Below are 16,973 nucleotides of genomic sequence, written 5' to 3'. Positions count from 1 at the left end.
CACTTTGGAGGACAGGATTAAAATTCAAAAAGACCTTGACAAATTAGAAAATTGGTCTGAATTCAGCAAAATAAAATTCAGTAAATACAACAAAAAGTACTTCACTTAGGAAGGACAAATCAAATGCACAACTACAAAATGGAGAATAACTGACTAGGCAGTAGTACTGCTGGAAATGATGAGGGCTACAGTGGATCAAAAATTGAATAGGAGTCAACAGTGTAATGCAGCTGCAAAAAAGGCTAATATCATTCTGAGGTTTATTAACAGGCATGTTGTATGTATGATATGAGAGGTAATTGTCCTGCTCTACTTGGCACTGGTGAGGTCCCAGCTGGAGTACTGATAATTGATTGCTCTCCATTCCACTGAAGATTGGACACAAAGTAATTGACTTAAACTGCATCAAGAGAGATTTAAGTTACATATTAAGGAAAAACTTCCTAACTGTATGGATAATTAAGTTCTGGACTAGGTTTCCAAGGGAGGCTGTGGAATTTCCATCACTGGAGGTTTTTAAGAACACACTGGACAAACATCTGTCAGGAACAGTCTAGGTTTACTTGGTCCTGGCTCAGAGCAGGGAGCTGAACTTGATGACTTTTTGAGGTCCCTTTCAGGCCTACATTTCTATGATTCTATAATTCGCTTTGACTTGCAGAAGTCTCTCTATTTGGATTCCAGCTCCATAAATGGGCAGGAGATTGCAGAGAACAGCACTAGCCATACTCTGCCAGAAACTCCCCACAAAACTTCTACAGGGCAACAGCTCACATGACAAAGCATGTAGTTCAATGCTACTCTTGTGCATTAGTTGTAAAGTTGTAAAATTAATTACAGACTCTCACAAAGCCAAATTCTGTTCCTTTTGAAAAATGACTAGGAGAAAAAGTATTTACATGAACACGTTATCTAAGTAACCTTTGAAAAATCTGTCCATATGACAGCCCTGCTTAGGTACCCACTCAAGTTTCACAAAGAATATTATGCAAAATCTCTGTGTAAAAGACCACTGAATAAGTTTAGACCATGTCTTCTCTAGAAGTAATACTAACACACACACACAAACACACACAAGTTCCAAACTTCCTTGCCTCCATTATTATAATTTCCCCCCACTGCTTAATGCCATTTTGGGAAGGAGATATGTACAGAAGTACTGTAACAGGACCGATTATACAGAAGACAGAATGAACTAAAATAAAGCAATTTTTCACTTCTTTGATTCTTCACATTGAAACTGGAATTTGTGAGCATGCGTGGGCATGTACATAGATTACTCACTGAATTTAATTGAAAGTGGCTAGTGCTCAAATGTTTGCAATATCCTCCAGCGTCCTCGCTCCCAAATATTCTATACAAATTAACAAGCAACTCAATTTTAAAAATTCCTTCCTTTTTCTTGGATGAATGTGGAAGGTAAGAGAGCAGCTATTTTGCGCTCAGTAGTCCCACAGAAAAAATAAATTAAGAAAGGGGGAAGAACTACTGTAGTAGCATCAGGTCTAAACCCCTTCCAGAAGCAGATCTACTTCTTAAATTTGAAAAGAAAGAAAAAGAATCTGTATTAAAATCTTTACATTCCAATTCATATGAAATCAGGTATACAGAAATCCAGTAGTTTCAGACTGGAACTGAGCCTTAAACTGTGCAACACCCAATATTCTTCTAATTAATTTTTAAAAAACTTCTGAAGCACTTAAAATAATTACAGAAGAACTGAAAATCCATGTTTAGGCGTAGATATTTATACAAGTGGAACACCACAACATTCACAATTTGGATGTGAGAAAACACATTGATGGCTCATTTATTCTGTAATTATTAAAATTTAGAACAATTCATTTTTATACATGCAACTTTTTTCACAGAAAATAGTGTACAAACATTAGAGAATCTGTAGTTAATATAATCCAATAATTTATTAATAAAAATTTGCATTAACAGAAAGTGTTCACACCTTCCTTCATTTTAGAAAAAAAAAGCTAATATAATAATACCAAATCAGACTATTGAAGTCAATGGAAGATACTTCTACGTATCCGAGGGCTGAGTTGAACTTTGTAACTTTAAATTTCTTTTTGATAACTTAAAGTATTCTTCTCAACTTTTATTTAAACTTCTAAAATAACTGAAACTTTCATATTGTCAGAGTTAGAGATCTAGAATCAAATTATGCTGTTTGTACACTGCACATCTCAGATCCTTGCACAATATCTGTAATCTAACACAGCTCTGTCATGTAATTAATGTTAATATTGCTTTTGTTATTCAAGTAGTGGTATTGTGTACTTTATATCTGTGCAATGGAAGATGGGTGCCTCCTGAGTTGTGCAGAAAAAAATCAATCAAGTGGTGGGCAATAAAAACAACATACTTTCTCTTCCTGAAAGCAAGCAAGCTGAAAAAAAACAATGTGGAATTTAAAATTGAATCATGGCATATTCTCAGAATCCCTTAATCGCAAACCCAGGAATACATTACATTTTTATTAGTAGATCCTATTATGTTGCTATTAATGCAGACATGACTCAAATCAGGGCTTTTATATTGTACACTGTAAAGTGAAAATGTAGCTACTGATAGCAACTATAATTTTCCTATTGCAATGGCATATTATCGCCTTGAATGGTGCCTGTTTGATATATCCTTTAACTAACAGTCAATTTTGGGGAGCATAATCATTATCATATAAAATATACCCCTGATTCCTGTTTCAAAGAATCTTATTAAATGTGTTTAAATTACACAAGTACCAGTATTTTCACTTTTAATAATGTAGGAGAAGAGTTACTCCACAATTATATATGAAATTAGTAACATTATGAACTCAGGTACTTTACACAGGAAAAGGGAAAATTATTGACAACACTATTGCAGCTACAAAGAACAAATTTGCAGCAAATCATATGTATAATTTCAAAAGATCGAAACCTGGCCACATATAAGAACCAAAGCAGAAATTAATTCACACATTCCAAAAATTTTGCTAAATCATGACATCTTAGCTGTATTATTTATGAACTACAGTAAAACCTCAGAGCTACCAATAACAGAGTTACAAACTGACCAGTCAACCACACATTTGGAATCAGAAGTACACAATCAGGCAGCAACAGAGACCACACAAAAAAGAGAGCAAATATAATACAGTACTGTGCTAAACATAAACTACTAAAAAATAAAGGGAAAGTTTTTAAAAAATAATTGACAAGGTAAGGAAACTGTTTCTTTGCTTGTTTCATTTACATTAAGATATTTAAAAGCAGTATTTTTCATCTGCATAGTAAAGTTTCAAAGCTGTATTGAGTCACTGTTCACTTGTAAACTTTTGAAAGAACCACCATAACGTTTTGTTCAGAGTTACGAACAACCTCCATTCCTAAGGTGTTCGTAAGTCTGAGATTGTACTGTATGAGACACAATCACCTGTTTAGTTTTCTTCAAAAGTTGATTGAAGCAAATATAAATATTTCAACTGTTTTATGTAATCTTACCATTATAAAGTAAGAAACAAAAGCATGTCCCACACATATATTTCACCCCCCAATCAACCTAAATTAGTTGCAATGAGAAGAAAATCAACACAAATTATACCTACAGACCCCAGAAAGATTCCTTTTCATTTCAAACATAGATTAAACTACAAAATACATATTTACAAGTCTGAGAGGCCTTTGTATTTAACATTGTTTAAATTGTGTCTCTGCTTTATTTTCCACTTAGCAACAGTGTAAGTGTCCTCAAAGCCGTGTTATTAAATAGCAGACATTGATGAGTTGACTAGATTAAAAAACAACTCATTATTTCTCTCTCTACAAAACTCGTCTTGCTTCATAAAGACATTAAGTCCTTCTTTTACAGCCCATAAAAATGTAAATCTTACCAGCTAAAGTATCTTTTATTGAATCTTAGTTTCTTTCTAAAATGCCAGAAGAACAGGTACTTCAATACCACAAAAAGATAGCACCCAGCACTTGTCCACACTAACTGTCAGGCAGCAGCTGCTCCATTTAAAGCTACAAACTGTGGCAAAATGCATAACTGACATGCTTTGTGTAAGCCATGAAGAAGACATGCATTTGGCTCGCTTGCTGAAAGGTCAGGTTACCCACCTCCTCAGATAAAAGTTGAAATACTGGGACTCAAATGAGCCTTTGATTTCGGTAACACAATTATAAACAAAATCGGTTTTAATCATGTTAGATTTTTGTATTTATGTGTCTTATATAGGAAATAAGTTTGTTTACCCACAGCACTGTGCACAAGTGAAATTTATTTTTATCAGTGTTGTTTAAGTAGGCAAAAGGTAATTGTTACAGGACCCACCCCGGCATAGAGCCCTCAAGCAGCAAAGAACGGCAATACATGCAAGTCCTGCCTCAGCTACTCCTTCTTCAGTCCCCAGAGCTGACTGGAGTTACCCTTTTTTTTTTTTTTTTTTGCCACAGATCAGAGCAGCAGCCATCTCGCCCACCCAGAAAAGAAATAATGTCCCTCTCATGTAAGCCCTGTTTCTGAACATCACCTAATTAATATAAGTGCATCATTCACAGGTCCTTTAAAGTGAAACAGTTCACAAACCCCAAAGTAAAACTAGTTAAAAAGGTGTTCATTAGTTCTGTTGTCCCTATCCCAGGCTCACCCTGCCTCCAGCTCACCTACCTAAGAGGCAACAATCCTTGTTCCATGATACCTGTGTCCCTATTCCAGGGCCTCTATCATGCTGATCATTCTCCAAGCACCTTACAAGTCTTCTGCTACATCCCTTCCCTCAAGACTTCTGTGAGGAGGCACCCCACTGTTCCATTCTCCACACCTCCTTTGCCTGAGTCTTATCCTTCATATTCCTCCAGAATCACCATCTTCTCTTGGGTTTGGCCTGCTCCTGGCTGAGCCAGATCTTTCTCTTTACTCAGAGCCTTCTGCTAGGTAGGGTTCTGCAGCTCTGGTCGGTCTTGTCCCACCAACTCTCTTCTGTTCTTTCTTTGTGCCAGCTCTTCCCCGACCCCCCAGCAGCTCCCAACTTGTGCTTTTTGTAGGGGGAGGGAGAGTGAAACTCTCATACAGCTCACTCCAGGGAACTCACCAGTTCCCTGCTTCCCCTTCTCGCCTCTGCTTCCTCTGTGTCTTAACTTGCCTGGGTTTTCACACTTAATGCCTTCTATCAGGCAGCTGATTAGTCACAAGTGGAATTGAATGCATTCTCTCTTAAAAGGGACCAGTCATCCTGTAAAAATAATAAACTGAATTAGTTTCGCTTTAGGAAATTTTATTCTAAGCACTACAAAACCTGTAGGTATGGGGTTGTTGTTGTTTTTTTTAATTACAAGACTTCCTGCCTGAAACACCTAGTATGTATCCCATCCCAGTTTTACCAATAAAGTGATATGGCATCAACTTAGATATTGGGAGAAATAGCTAGAGAGAAAGCTAGGATCCAAGGCAGTTATTTGTATTGCTTGGAAAAGTGGGGAGGAAACAAAAATCTTTCTGAATCTTTCAGCAAGCCTGATTCGCTATAAAAACAAAAACAAAACAAAACAAACAAAAACACTAATTGAGGGGCTTATAAAGAGATAGCCACCTCTTGGACTGCATCTAAATTAACAAATTACACAGATATCATAATTCTCCATTGACGGGGCCAGATTAACTTTTGTGGGCCCGGTGCCAAACATATTTGTGGGCTCCCCATGGGGCAAGGTGCAGGGGAGCAGGATGGTCAGTCTCCAGAGTGAAGGGCAGGCTGGGGGCAATGAGGCACAGCGCAGCGGGAGCAGCCCTGCTCTGCGCAGCCCAGCAGGAGGGCACTGTTTACAAACCTGTCGATGCCAGACACACACTGGCCTGCCCAGCCCTGTGCTGCCAGCATGGCCCTTCCCCTTGAGGGCAGGCCAACACCACAACTCCCCCCTGCCCAGTGCCCCATTCTTATGACCAGAGCCCCTCGCCCAGATGCCTCCACGACAGGTCTCTATGCCCACCCCCACCTAAATAAAAAAGGTAATAATTGGAGATATACCAATCTCCTAGAACTGGAAGGGACCTTGAAAGGTCATTGAGTCCAGCCCCCTGCCTTCACTAGCAGGACCAATTTTTGCCCCAGACCCTTAAGTGGCCTCCTCAAGGATTGAACTCACAACCCTGGGTTTAGCAGGCCAATGCTCAAACCACTGAGCTATCCCTCTCCCAGAGATCTCCCCTGCTGGCCTCCCAGCATAGCACCCAGCACACCACACTGCTCACCCAGCACCCCTCGCCCATAGACCTCCCCACTGCCAACCACCTTCCTCACAGTCCCACCATCACAGCTGCACAGCATGCCACATTTCTGAGGGGATTCTGCACCAAAAATTAAAAATTCTGTGCACAATATTTTAAAATTCTGCAAATTTTATTTGTCAATAAATACATGTGGAGGCTCCAACATGGCAGTGGGGAGCATAGGCCACTGGTTGCATAGATGTGGGAGATTACCCTGCAGCCTCCCCCCACCCCACCCCACCCCACCCCAGGACAGGGACTAGACAGTGAGGCTGCACCCAACCCTGACACAGTGCAAGGGCCAGGTCTGCCCCAGAAACACCCTGGAGCCCTGCCCCCCTGTGCCAGGCGCACCAAACGTGGGTGAACAGGCTCAGCCTGGCAGCAGGATCCAAGTGCAGAGGGACTTAGTGTGTGTGTGGGGAATCCAGGTGGGGGTAAGAGAGTTCTCTGTGGGGCAATCTGGGTGGGGGTGGCTCAGTGGGAGATCTGGATGCACAGGAGCTCATTGGGGGGTTCCACATGCAGGTGCAATGGGACTCTGCAGGGGATCCAGGTGAAGGTGTTTGGGGCTCAGCAGTGGGGGTCTAGATGCAGGTGGTTGTGCCTCAGTGGGGAGGATGTCAGGGGGGCTCATCAGGGTGGTACAGATGCAGGGGAGGTGGGGCTTGTCAGGGTGAGGGTTCGATGGGCCTGCTTAACAGGGGAGCCCCAGCTTCTGCCAAGAGGATGCCGCATGCTGGGCTCCTGCTTCCCCCCCCGTCCCTGCTTCCCCCATCCCCTTCTCTTCCCCATCCCATGCCCCTTCTCCACTGCTCCATCTCCTCCCCAGGCTTGGGAGGCAGGGGGGAAACTGCCCCCCAGCATGAGCCAGCAGAGCTGAGCGGGTTGGGGCCGGATTGCTCCACTTCCTGCTGTTCGGTGCGTGCAGGGCAGACCCAACCCCTGCTGCAGTCCCCCAGGATGCGTAGCTTCCTGGGGGGGAAGGGACGGAGTGGGGGCAGGGCTGGGGTGCAGCAGGGGTGGGAAGAGGTGGGGCAGAGCAGGGGTGAGGGCAGCTTTCGTGGCCGGCTCAGCCGGTCGGGGGATCAGGCTGGCTGGGGCCCCTTCTGACTCTGGGCCCGGCACCATGGCGCCACCCCGGTTATGTCCATTGGTCATAGCTATAGTGGCATTTTTATGTCTGTTTCATCTTACCCTAACCTGAGATTTGTCTACACTCCAACTTTTTCCATTGCTAGAAGCAGCAGAACTACACAAATGGAAAATCAGGTATATAAAGTTAGCTAGGGTAAAGAAGATTAAAGAAAGGAAAACCACCATGAGAAACCTCTCTCAATTTCCCCTGGAAGCTCAAGAAAACTATTTGGTTAGACCTAGAACTCAAATACTACAGTTAAGCATGATTTGGTTATATGCTGCATACACTTTTTGTTTGAAAAAACTTTACTTTTTTGGTATGGAACTGGAAATAAAGCCTGGCAATAACAACACTATGTTTTGTTTTCTTAGACCTGAAACATGTAAATTTGATGTTGTTTCAATTCATCATGGAGATAAAGGAGAGATAAAATTATGTTAATGAAAAATTGACAAAAATATGAATTTTTGTTCATTATTTCTCTATCAATAGAAAATAGATCATCATAGAAAACATTTTGAGTGATCACAGGACAATTGGTAAAACAACATTAGATATATTTTGAAACCAAATGTCTGTTTGAAAGGCTAAAGAAAATTCAGAATTTCTTTTGTTTTAATAAGAAAACTGAATAGGATATCTTAGAATTTAACCAAAAGCACATATTAGTATCCCACATATTTTATCTGATGATAAATCAAATTGCATTTTACTGTAAATGTAGTGTTGATTTCTTTCTCATTTGTTTGCTGGAAACAAAACTTCAAGGGAATCTTTAGTGATGACTCAATGTCTTGAGGTCCTTGGGGTTTTTTTTGCTTCTGACTGACAAGCTAACATAAACATACCAAGCAAGTTCTACTCTACACTATAAATGTTCCCATGGATATTACTTTTACAAGGCTCATTCAAATGAGTTTTTAGGCTATTAAAATAATAAACAATTAAAAACACACTCTAAAGGATTAAATACATGCACTAAAAATTCTATTTTTTTCAGACTAATTAAACTTCATAAAATGTACAAACTTTCATTTTAAAATTAACTTCAGCATTTGCACACACTATAGATCTCTTAGCCGTGGTCCACACACTCATACTCAGCAAATCCTTAATTTCACAGCTAACAACAGAGGAAATCTTAATATGGCCAGATTCATGTCCTGGGTTAAGCTACCTTTTGCTGGTGGAAACAAAGGCACAGACCCCACCAACAGAAAATGTGCCTGAAGCAGCAGCGGACTCAGCTACAAAAATATAGCACCTGCTCTGCCTGAGCCTTGGCAACACCCTGTGCAGGCTGAAAAATAGCACCCAGGTAGGGTGACCAGACAGCAAGTGTAAAAAATCGGGACAGGGGGTGGGGGGTAATAGGAGCCTATATAAGAAAAAGACCCAAAAATCAGGACTGTCCCTATAAAATCGGGACATCTGGTCACCCTACGTCCAGGAGACGTGCTAATTCATCTCTCCTGACCAGCTGCCATCGGGACAGGCTCCTATAGAACCCCAGCTGTAATTTCGCCCAGCAGAAGTCCTGTGAAATGGTCGCAAAGGTGCTACTGCCACTGATCTTTCCTGGGGGTTAATTATCCCACTCTGACACAGCTTTCTCTGTAAATATAGGTGGGAAACAAAAGCACCTACACATCTAACTCATATTGATTTCAATGGATGTTAGGCACTTAGGTGCTCTGAAAGTCGCATTGAGTACCTAACTGCATCTTTAGACACCTAAATTCCTCTAAATATCTGGCCCAGTCACAAACAGTATGTGTCACCATCTTGTCCATATGGAAATGTAAAACTGAAGGGCAACAAAATAAAATCTACAATAAGCCTCCTCAAATTTTCATGTTACGTGCACTCATGAAAAAGAAAATCCTGAGAAACAAGTAGTATGTAGTGAGCAAATACTACATCCATCAATTTACTAAGGACTAATTATAAATGACATTAAAATATTATTTGGGGTTTATTAAAAAAATGTTCAAGTAAGAGAATCGGCCATAAAGAGGTGGTAAAAACGTCAGGAAAAATAACATACTTCTATCCACACTTATGCAAAGTTGATTGTGATAATTAACACACAAGTCCTCAGAGTTTTAATTTCTTAATTCTTGTCAAACTTGAATTTGTGAAGTGGCTGCGTTGTAAGCCTGAAATTCCTGCTGTTTACATCTGAATGGTTATCAAATCTAAACTGGGTCAATGTTAAATTACTAATCCGGTACTTTCTGGTCAACTGTGGGAATTCTCTTACCCTCTGGGAACCTCTCTCCTTAACAATAATGTTTCACAAGATTCCAGACTGCCAGAGTTGCATCACTGAGTCTGTGGGTGAATAAAATATCAGACCTATGGCCATTTTCACTAGTTTAGACAAAACATCAGACTCCTTTGAGTTATAAAGAGTTAATATCAGTTATTGGAATCACAGCTGACACAAAATGTTCCCACCAGAGACACCTGAGTCATGGGTCTTGCTACCCGTTTTATATTTGGCTCCATTTATTTTTCAAATTGTAAAATACTATACAATGTACAGAGATAGCAAGCCTTAAGGTAAAACTTTGACCAACGGCTTGCTGAATCACAGTGGGGAAAATAGAGCAGCTGAAACCACCAAAATATTTGACATTTCCAGATTCTTAAGTTATTAAACAGTATTTATGTATTATTCAGTTATTTTATGGATTTATCAACGATTAAATGAGTCAGGAATTAAATTCCCTGTCTCATGTATCTTGGGTTGCAGCAGGTGCTTGGCTTGGCATATTAGTAAAGTAGTATCACTGTATTACTGACAGAGTGATATGCACCTGTAGAAAAAGGAAAAATAAAACAGATAAAGCATAATTTGTATGCTTAATTGTATTTTCCTGAACAACAAATAACAAGTGTCCATAACAAGCAGGCTGTTAGTCACTAGTTGTACCCCTATAGTTAACGAGTTGCACTTTTCACTGGAAATCATATTTTAAGATTCAGTCTGTTAGGAATTATAAATTGTTTTAATAACTGATAAAAAGGTAACATACGTGTACAAATTGTAAAAATTAAAAAAAATTAAACTTTTCATCATCTTGAAGAAAGAGCTCTGGTGTGGGTAAATAATTTGTTCCATATGGGGTAAATTTATCCCATGTTATAGTTAAAAAGAAGCTTGCAAGTATTTATCCCACTTGAGTAGATAGTTTAATAACTTCTGTAGTTTTGTAATGTAAGGGCTTGTCTACAAGTTATGTTGACTACAGGTTAAACTCTCCCTGCCATGGTACAGGTAAGATGGAGTGAGTTGCTATATTCCTTGCAGTTTCGTCTTTTTCACTGCTTACCACTTCTAGATGGGAAGGTTAATATTCGGTAGGACAGAAAAGTCATTCCTTGCAAGTGCACGTCAAACGTAACACCTAAAATATAAGAAGTGGCCATTGCTGTGACCACTAGGACAGAAGTAAAACAGTATTTACATCATGGCCGTAAATGAAATGTTAGGTAAAGGTAATAATTGGAGACATACCAATCTCCTAGAACTGGAAGGGACCTTGAAAGGTCATCAAGTCCAGCCCCCTGCCTTCACTAGCAGGACCAATTTTTGCCCCAGATCCCTAAGTGGCCTCCTCAAGGATTGAACTCACAACCCTGGGTTTAGCAGGCCAATGCTCAAACCACTGAGCTATCCCTCCCCCCCTAATTGTCACCAAAAATGTAAGTCAGGGAAGGGAACCACAAGGAACTATGGCAACAAAGGGGCAGGACTACGAGCAAGAATTCCAACATGCTCTCCCTCCCAGCAGCCAGGAACTCTTCCTGGTCTATTCTACGTTACCACTCAAAATCCCCTAGATAAAGCCAACTCTCTTGTGATAGATGCTTGTTTAATAATGACATTTTACCAGTAGTACATTTAGGTCTCCACTGTATCTATAAACAAACTCTTTATAAATACACCTCTACCTCAATATAACACGACCCAATATAACACGAATTTGGATATAACGTGGTAAAGCAGTGCTCCAGGGGGGCGGGGCTGCGCACTCCGGTGGATCTAAGCAAGTTCAATATAATGCGGTTTCACCTATAACGCGGTGGCTCCCGAGGACAGCGTTGTATCAAGGTAGAGGTGTAGTATAAAACTAGTAACCTTCTTGTTTATGGTTAATATTTTGAGAATTAAACAAACATGCATCCCTCCATCAAAGTCAGTTTTGATCCATTCAACTTTTAAATGGTGATTTTAGAATAAGATACATGCTTAAATTGCAGCAAGGGTGGTTTAGGTTGGACATTAGGAAACACTTCCTAATTATCAGGGCAGTCAAGCACAGGAACAAATTGCTTAGGAAGGCAGAATCTCCATCACTGGAGATTTTTAAGAGAAGGTTAGACAAACACCTGTAAGAGATAGTCTAGATAATACTTAGTCCTGTCATGAATGCAGGGGACTAGAGTAGAAAACCTCTCGAGGTCTCATATAGTCCTGTGATTCTATAATACTCCTGCTCTCATGATTATTATAGAAGAAACTTAGAATTACCTAGACAATCCATGTTCTCCCATCAAAGAATGAATGGTATCAGTTTATGCTTAAGAAAGCATTTGCATATGTGATGAAGTGGAGAAACTGCTCTCCGACATGGAAGGGGCTAAAGAGAGCCTTTGGGTCCAGTCAGCCCTGACTTGTCATACCTGCAGCCAATGTCTGGCCTGGAGGGGGAGGAAAAAGAGAAACTGACTCAATTCAAGGCTGACTGTCAAAGAGGCAGGAGCTAGCTGCCTCCCTACCAGAGGGGAAGGATCACTAGCCTGCCAGTGAAGGCAGTCACCAGGAAATAAGTACCATCTCCCTGGCTAGAGGAGATTGTGGAGGAGACTTAGGAGCACCTGGCTTAAGAGATAACTTGGTAACTGTAGCATAGATATCTTGTTGGGTTCCAACCTTGCCAAACTTACGGATACCCCACCCAGAATGAACCTGGGACCACAGCAGGATACCACCCAAGGTGCACAAGGGGGCACTGCAAGAGACAAGCCATCACCGCAACTTGGATAATAGGGGTTATGCCCCAAACTGAAGGGACAGCAGTAGGAAGGAGCACAGGACAGTGGACGTAGACTCCCCGCAGGAGATCCATAATTCAGGGGTTGATTCGTACAGGCCATGGACTAAGACCAGCTGGAGTGGAAGGGACCAGGTTCCACTACCCCAAAGACTCAGGCACCTCGAACAGAGAAGCAAGGGACCAGAAGTCACGCATTCCATCCAATAGGCCACCCGGCCCTCCCTGGACCCTGTTACAATACAGTTCCTACATAAAATCGCTAATGTATTTTTCCATTAAATGTACTAATACATACGTGTTTAAAATTAAGCTCCAAAATTTTTTAATCACCACAGCATGTTTTAAACATGGATAACAGAATTTTTCCCATGTTATACATAAACATTTTGACAAAAGGCCTGCTAACTTTCAGTAACAAACAAGTTTCTGATTCATTTGACAGAGACTGAAATGTATCTTGAGCGTATATCCAAAACTGTGACAACTTTTTAAAGGAGCTTTAACTCGTATCTCATTATCTGCTATTCTATTATATACGAATATTTGTCAACATATAGTACTATCAATGCAGTGCCATACAATATATCCTTCCCTACCGCCTTTTATACAGCATATCCTAAAGCACTTCGCAATCCCTAAAAACAACCCAAAAGATAACTCCCTGTTGAACTAGATAAAGCACACAAAATGAATGTTTCGCTAAAATGAACGTACTGCTCCATAACAATTAACTACTCCCTTCAATCTTTGCCCGAAATAATGCTATTTTGATCAATATCTGCAGTTATCAAGATCTAGATAGCTACTACAGAACAAAAATGTTTAAACTTAAATGTATTTTTTGGTACTGCAAACTAGTAACTAGATGATTCTAGGTTTCCATATTTAGATGTATACAACACTGGTAACTACTTTTCAAGAAACTTTCAAATAAATGTATATAATTCTGTTTTTGTGAACATTTTCTAGTCCTATTTCTGGCACTGCTGCTGTTGTACTATCATTACACTTACATTCTCCAGCTCTTCCTCTTATCCCATTCCAATCCATTCACTAATCAGTGCTTTATTTTCCTTCTTTTGCACTCAGCTTCATGCCTTCTTACATGAGACTGCTTATATCTGGGGCTTCCTTTCTGTCTCTATCCCATTATAACTTCTCCCTTTTCTCCCTACAAGTTCCTCCTCAAAACAGACTTCTTCAAGGAAGGTTTATAAGCACTCTTCTTTTATTATAATAATAATAAATGAAACTCTCAAGACCCTGTGCATAGTCACCTAAACTGCAAGTTCTTATTGCTGACACTCCGCTAGCCCTATTCCACACACTGTTTACCACCTATTCTAATCCCCCCAACCCATTTTAGGGCTTTAATTTATAATCTGATTTGCATGAGCAGACAATCGTACTCATGCATAGTCTCATTAACTTTAATGGGATTTCATGCAGGCTCAAGGATCCAATCACACTGATCAGATTGCAGAAGTGAGGCCTTGAATTGTAAACTCTTCTAAGCAGGAACTATAGCATTATTTGTCTGTAAAGAGAAGGAGGATGATATCTTCTGGTTAAGGAATTGGATTGGGACTCAAAGAGATCTTGATTCTGTTCCCGATTCTGTCACGGACTCTCCTGAGTGACTCTGGGCAAGTAACAATTTCTATTGCTTCAATCCCCCAACTGAGAAAAACACTTCCCTTTCTCGGAAACAACAGAGATGAGGGCACAGAAAAAACAGTAAATAATGAACCATATACACTTATAGCATAATACTGTGTAAAATAATAACGAAAACAAAAATTATTAGATCTAGTACAGACTTGTCTAAAATAATGAGTCCATTCAATTCATAAAAGAAGCTCTTATCTAAATATTTGACATTACAGTACATATAAATATTTGACAACTATGGCATAAACTTTAATTATTGGGATGGTGACTGGAACATTTCTAAAGAGAAACAAATATTGATGTTTCTTTTGTAATATGGAATATTTCAGTTTATAAGCATTTTTGCCTTCTCACCAAACTGACACAGATAGCCACTTCGTCACAGACTGAATTGAACAGGAAAGCCTCTGCAAGTGTATAGTGCTTTCACCTATCTCTGCCAGTTCCACAGAGGGGAATATAAAGTATAGTACACAATGCAGCATTCTATAATACAAAGATTTTCTGTACTTAATATAGTTGTGTAAAGGTTCAAAACAACAAAATTTTCCTTTATTACCTTTAAGCATCGTTCTTCCAGTTGACCCTCCAAAGATGTTTAGAAGACCACTTCTTGCTCCCAGTGACGTAGTTGCTTCTAGTAGAGCACCAGTGATAAAGTTAGAGAGTGATGTCCTTTGTAAAGTGGCACGGTATTCAGAGCAAGCACTTTCTACACATGGTTTTACAAAAGAGACATTTTTGCATCTGCAATCTGCATTTAGCGTTGGAAGCTCTCTCAGAAGATGGAGACAATATTCAAAAGTATCTTCCACCAACTCTTCCTCCTTCACTGCATTGTAGATCTGTGAAGAACATAAAAGCATGAAGTGTTAGTTCAATTGCTGAGGACAATAAATTGAACCTCCCAAAAAAACATCAGCATGACTTTTTGCAAAAGTTCAGTGGGCTCAAAGAGCAAACACTCTACTAGCTAGAACCTTGTATTTAAATAAGGCTGTTTCCTAATAGGATGCTTAAAAACTACTACTTTAGAGTGTCCCAATCCAAACAGGCATTACTATTCATCATATTACTAAAATATGCCATGAAGAGAAACTTAGCCAACATTTAAATTAATGATTATTAACACTATTATAAGACTAGACATTTTTTGAGTAATGAATAATGTCCTATTGATTTCAATGGCAGTAAAAACAGTTTCATTAAGAGGGTTTTTTTGGTTTAGGGATTTTTTTTAATCCATAAGAACAGTCTTTCAAAATGTTCTGGTGTCATGCTCATTACCTACATCCAGCATATGCCTAGATTCTCTGCCTAATATTGATTTAGTTATCTTTTTCCAATACTCATGCTCAGACACTAAGTTAATTCTATAGCTTAGCAACCAAGTAATTTTTGTTTACTTTAAAAGAGCATAATGAACAATGCAAAAAGCTTCCAGAAATCTTTTTCATGTAATATACAAGGAAACACTTGATTTTTCACATTCTTATATGGCTAAATTGTCAATTAATGTTAATAATCTGTTTTAAAGGTTTACTTTTTGAAATTAAATAATGTGAATTAGCGAACCAAAAATTAACGTAGCAGAAGGTCATCTAAATAGTTACCAGTATGGATACTGAGATAGCTTACAATGGCCTGTTCCGAAAATATACATCAGTGCAAGCAATTTACACCTTTGGAGTTAAATCATTATTCTTACTTCACTCAATAAATCTACTCTACCTGAAATAATTACTTCTGAATTTAACATTCAAGTAGTTTTAAAACTGATAAATTAATCTTACTAATGCTGTAGATTAAGGAAGAAATTTTACTAGGTGAGAGACTGACTGTATTTGCTTTGATTTTTAAAATTATTTTATTAGCTCTTCGGTTTCCTTTCTCTTCATCCTCACAGCAAAGTTCACTGCTACAGTATTTCCAGAGATGGTGACATAAAAGCAAAGAGAACATATTATAAAGAAAGGGGAAATCTAGATACAGAGCAGCAGAACATAGGCTACTCAGGATGAACTGTGAGGGAAAGTATCAACAAAATGTACAAACACAAACGTTTGTCTATAAATACGGCATCCAAGGTTGTACTAATGTTACTAGAATATTTTTATAAACGCAATGGATTTTGCCTCACACACTATGTATGACAACGAGACAAATTCTGCTGAATTCTGAAATCAGAACGGAAGTGCATTTGAAGGGAGATTTTCAAAGTTACAGATGGTAGTTATGCACCTAACTTTAATGAAAGTCCATGGGAGGGGTAAGCACTTATCTGTCATTGTACCATGAACAAATCTTCCTCCTACAAAAGACGATCTCCATAATATTCTTAGCCCTAATTGAACAGATGAGAGAGTCCTGAGCCCAGACCACCTTGTAAAGGTGCATAGTACTGTGATATCTGGACTCAGACCATTAGTTCAGCCCTTCAATAACTTCGTACTGTGATTCCATCAGATCTTGCTAGCTAATCAGTATAAGGCTGGTTCATTGCTTAGACACGAGACTACCAAAAAACCCTAAGTGGTAGAGAGTGATGCTAGCGATTCAGGCACTTTTCTTTAACCAATGCCCTGGAGATACCATCTTCCGGATAAGATGCAAAACTCTGACACTTTGTTCCATTAAAGATCCCTTTTATATTCGACCTGGGAGTGTTAGCCATGGTGTTGTGGCCAAAGTCCAACTTATGTATTTCTTTATACTACAAAATTTCCCATCCCGGGGCAAACGTACAATCTTTATAAAAGCAATATAAAATAGGGTCAAAGGTCCCAAAATAAGGACTCTCCCAAATCACCACAGCTCAGACTATAAAG

At 39.4% G+C, this 16,973-nt stretch overlaps 1 protein-coding gene across 9 annotated transcripts in view; it reads right to left on the bottom strand.

The window, feature by feature from the left end:
* The window catches only part of PLCE1 (phospholipase C epsilon 1), a 312,093-nt gene that overhangs the window by 147,548 nt on the left and 147,572 nt on the right, over positions 1–16,973 (bottom strand). For all 9 annotated transcript variants that reach the window (XM_039546692.1, XM_039546694.1, XM_039546690.1 and 6 more), the window contains one exon: positions 14,705–14,990. In XM_039546692.1, the coding sequence (XP_039402626.1) occupies positions 14,705–14,990 (286 nt within the window). The remainder of the gene's footprint in view (positions 1–14,704; positions 14,991–16,973) is intronic.

Source organism: Mauremys reevesii, linkage group 7, assembly GCF_016161935.1.
Source record: "Mauremys reevesii isolate NIE-2019 linkage group 7, ASM1616193v1, whole genome shotgun sequence".
NCBI lineage: Eukaryota > Metazoa > Chordata > Testudines > Geoemydidae > Mauremys > Mauremys reevesii.
The sequence above is the reverse complement of the archived record's forward strand: the minus strand, read 5'-3'. Positions and strand labels throughout refer to the sequence as shown.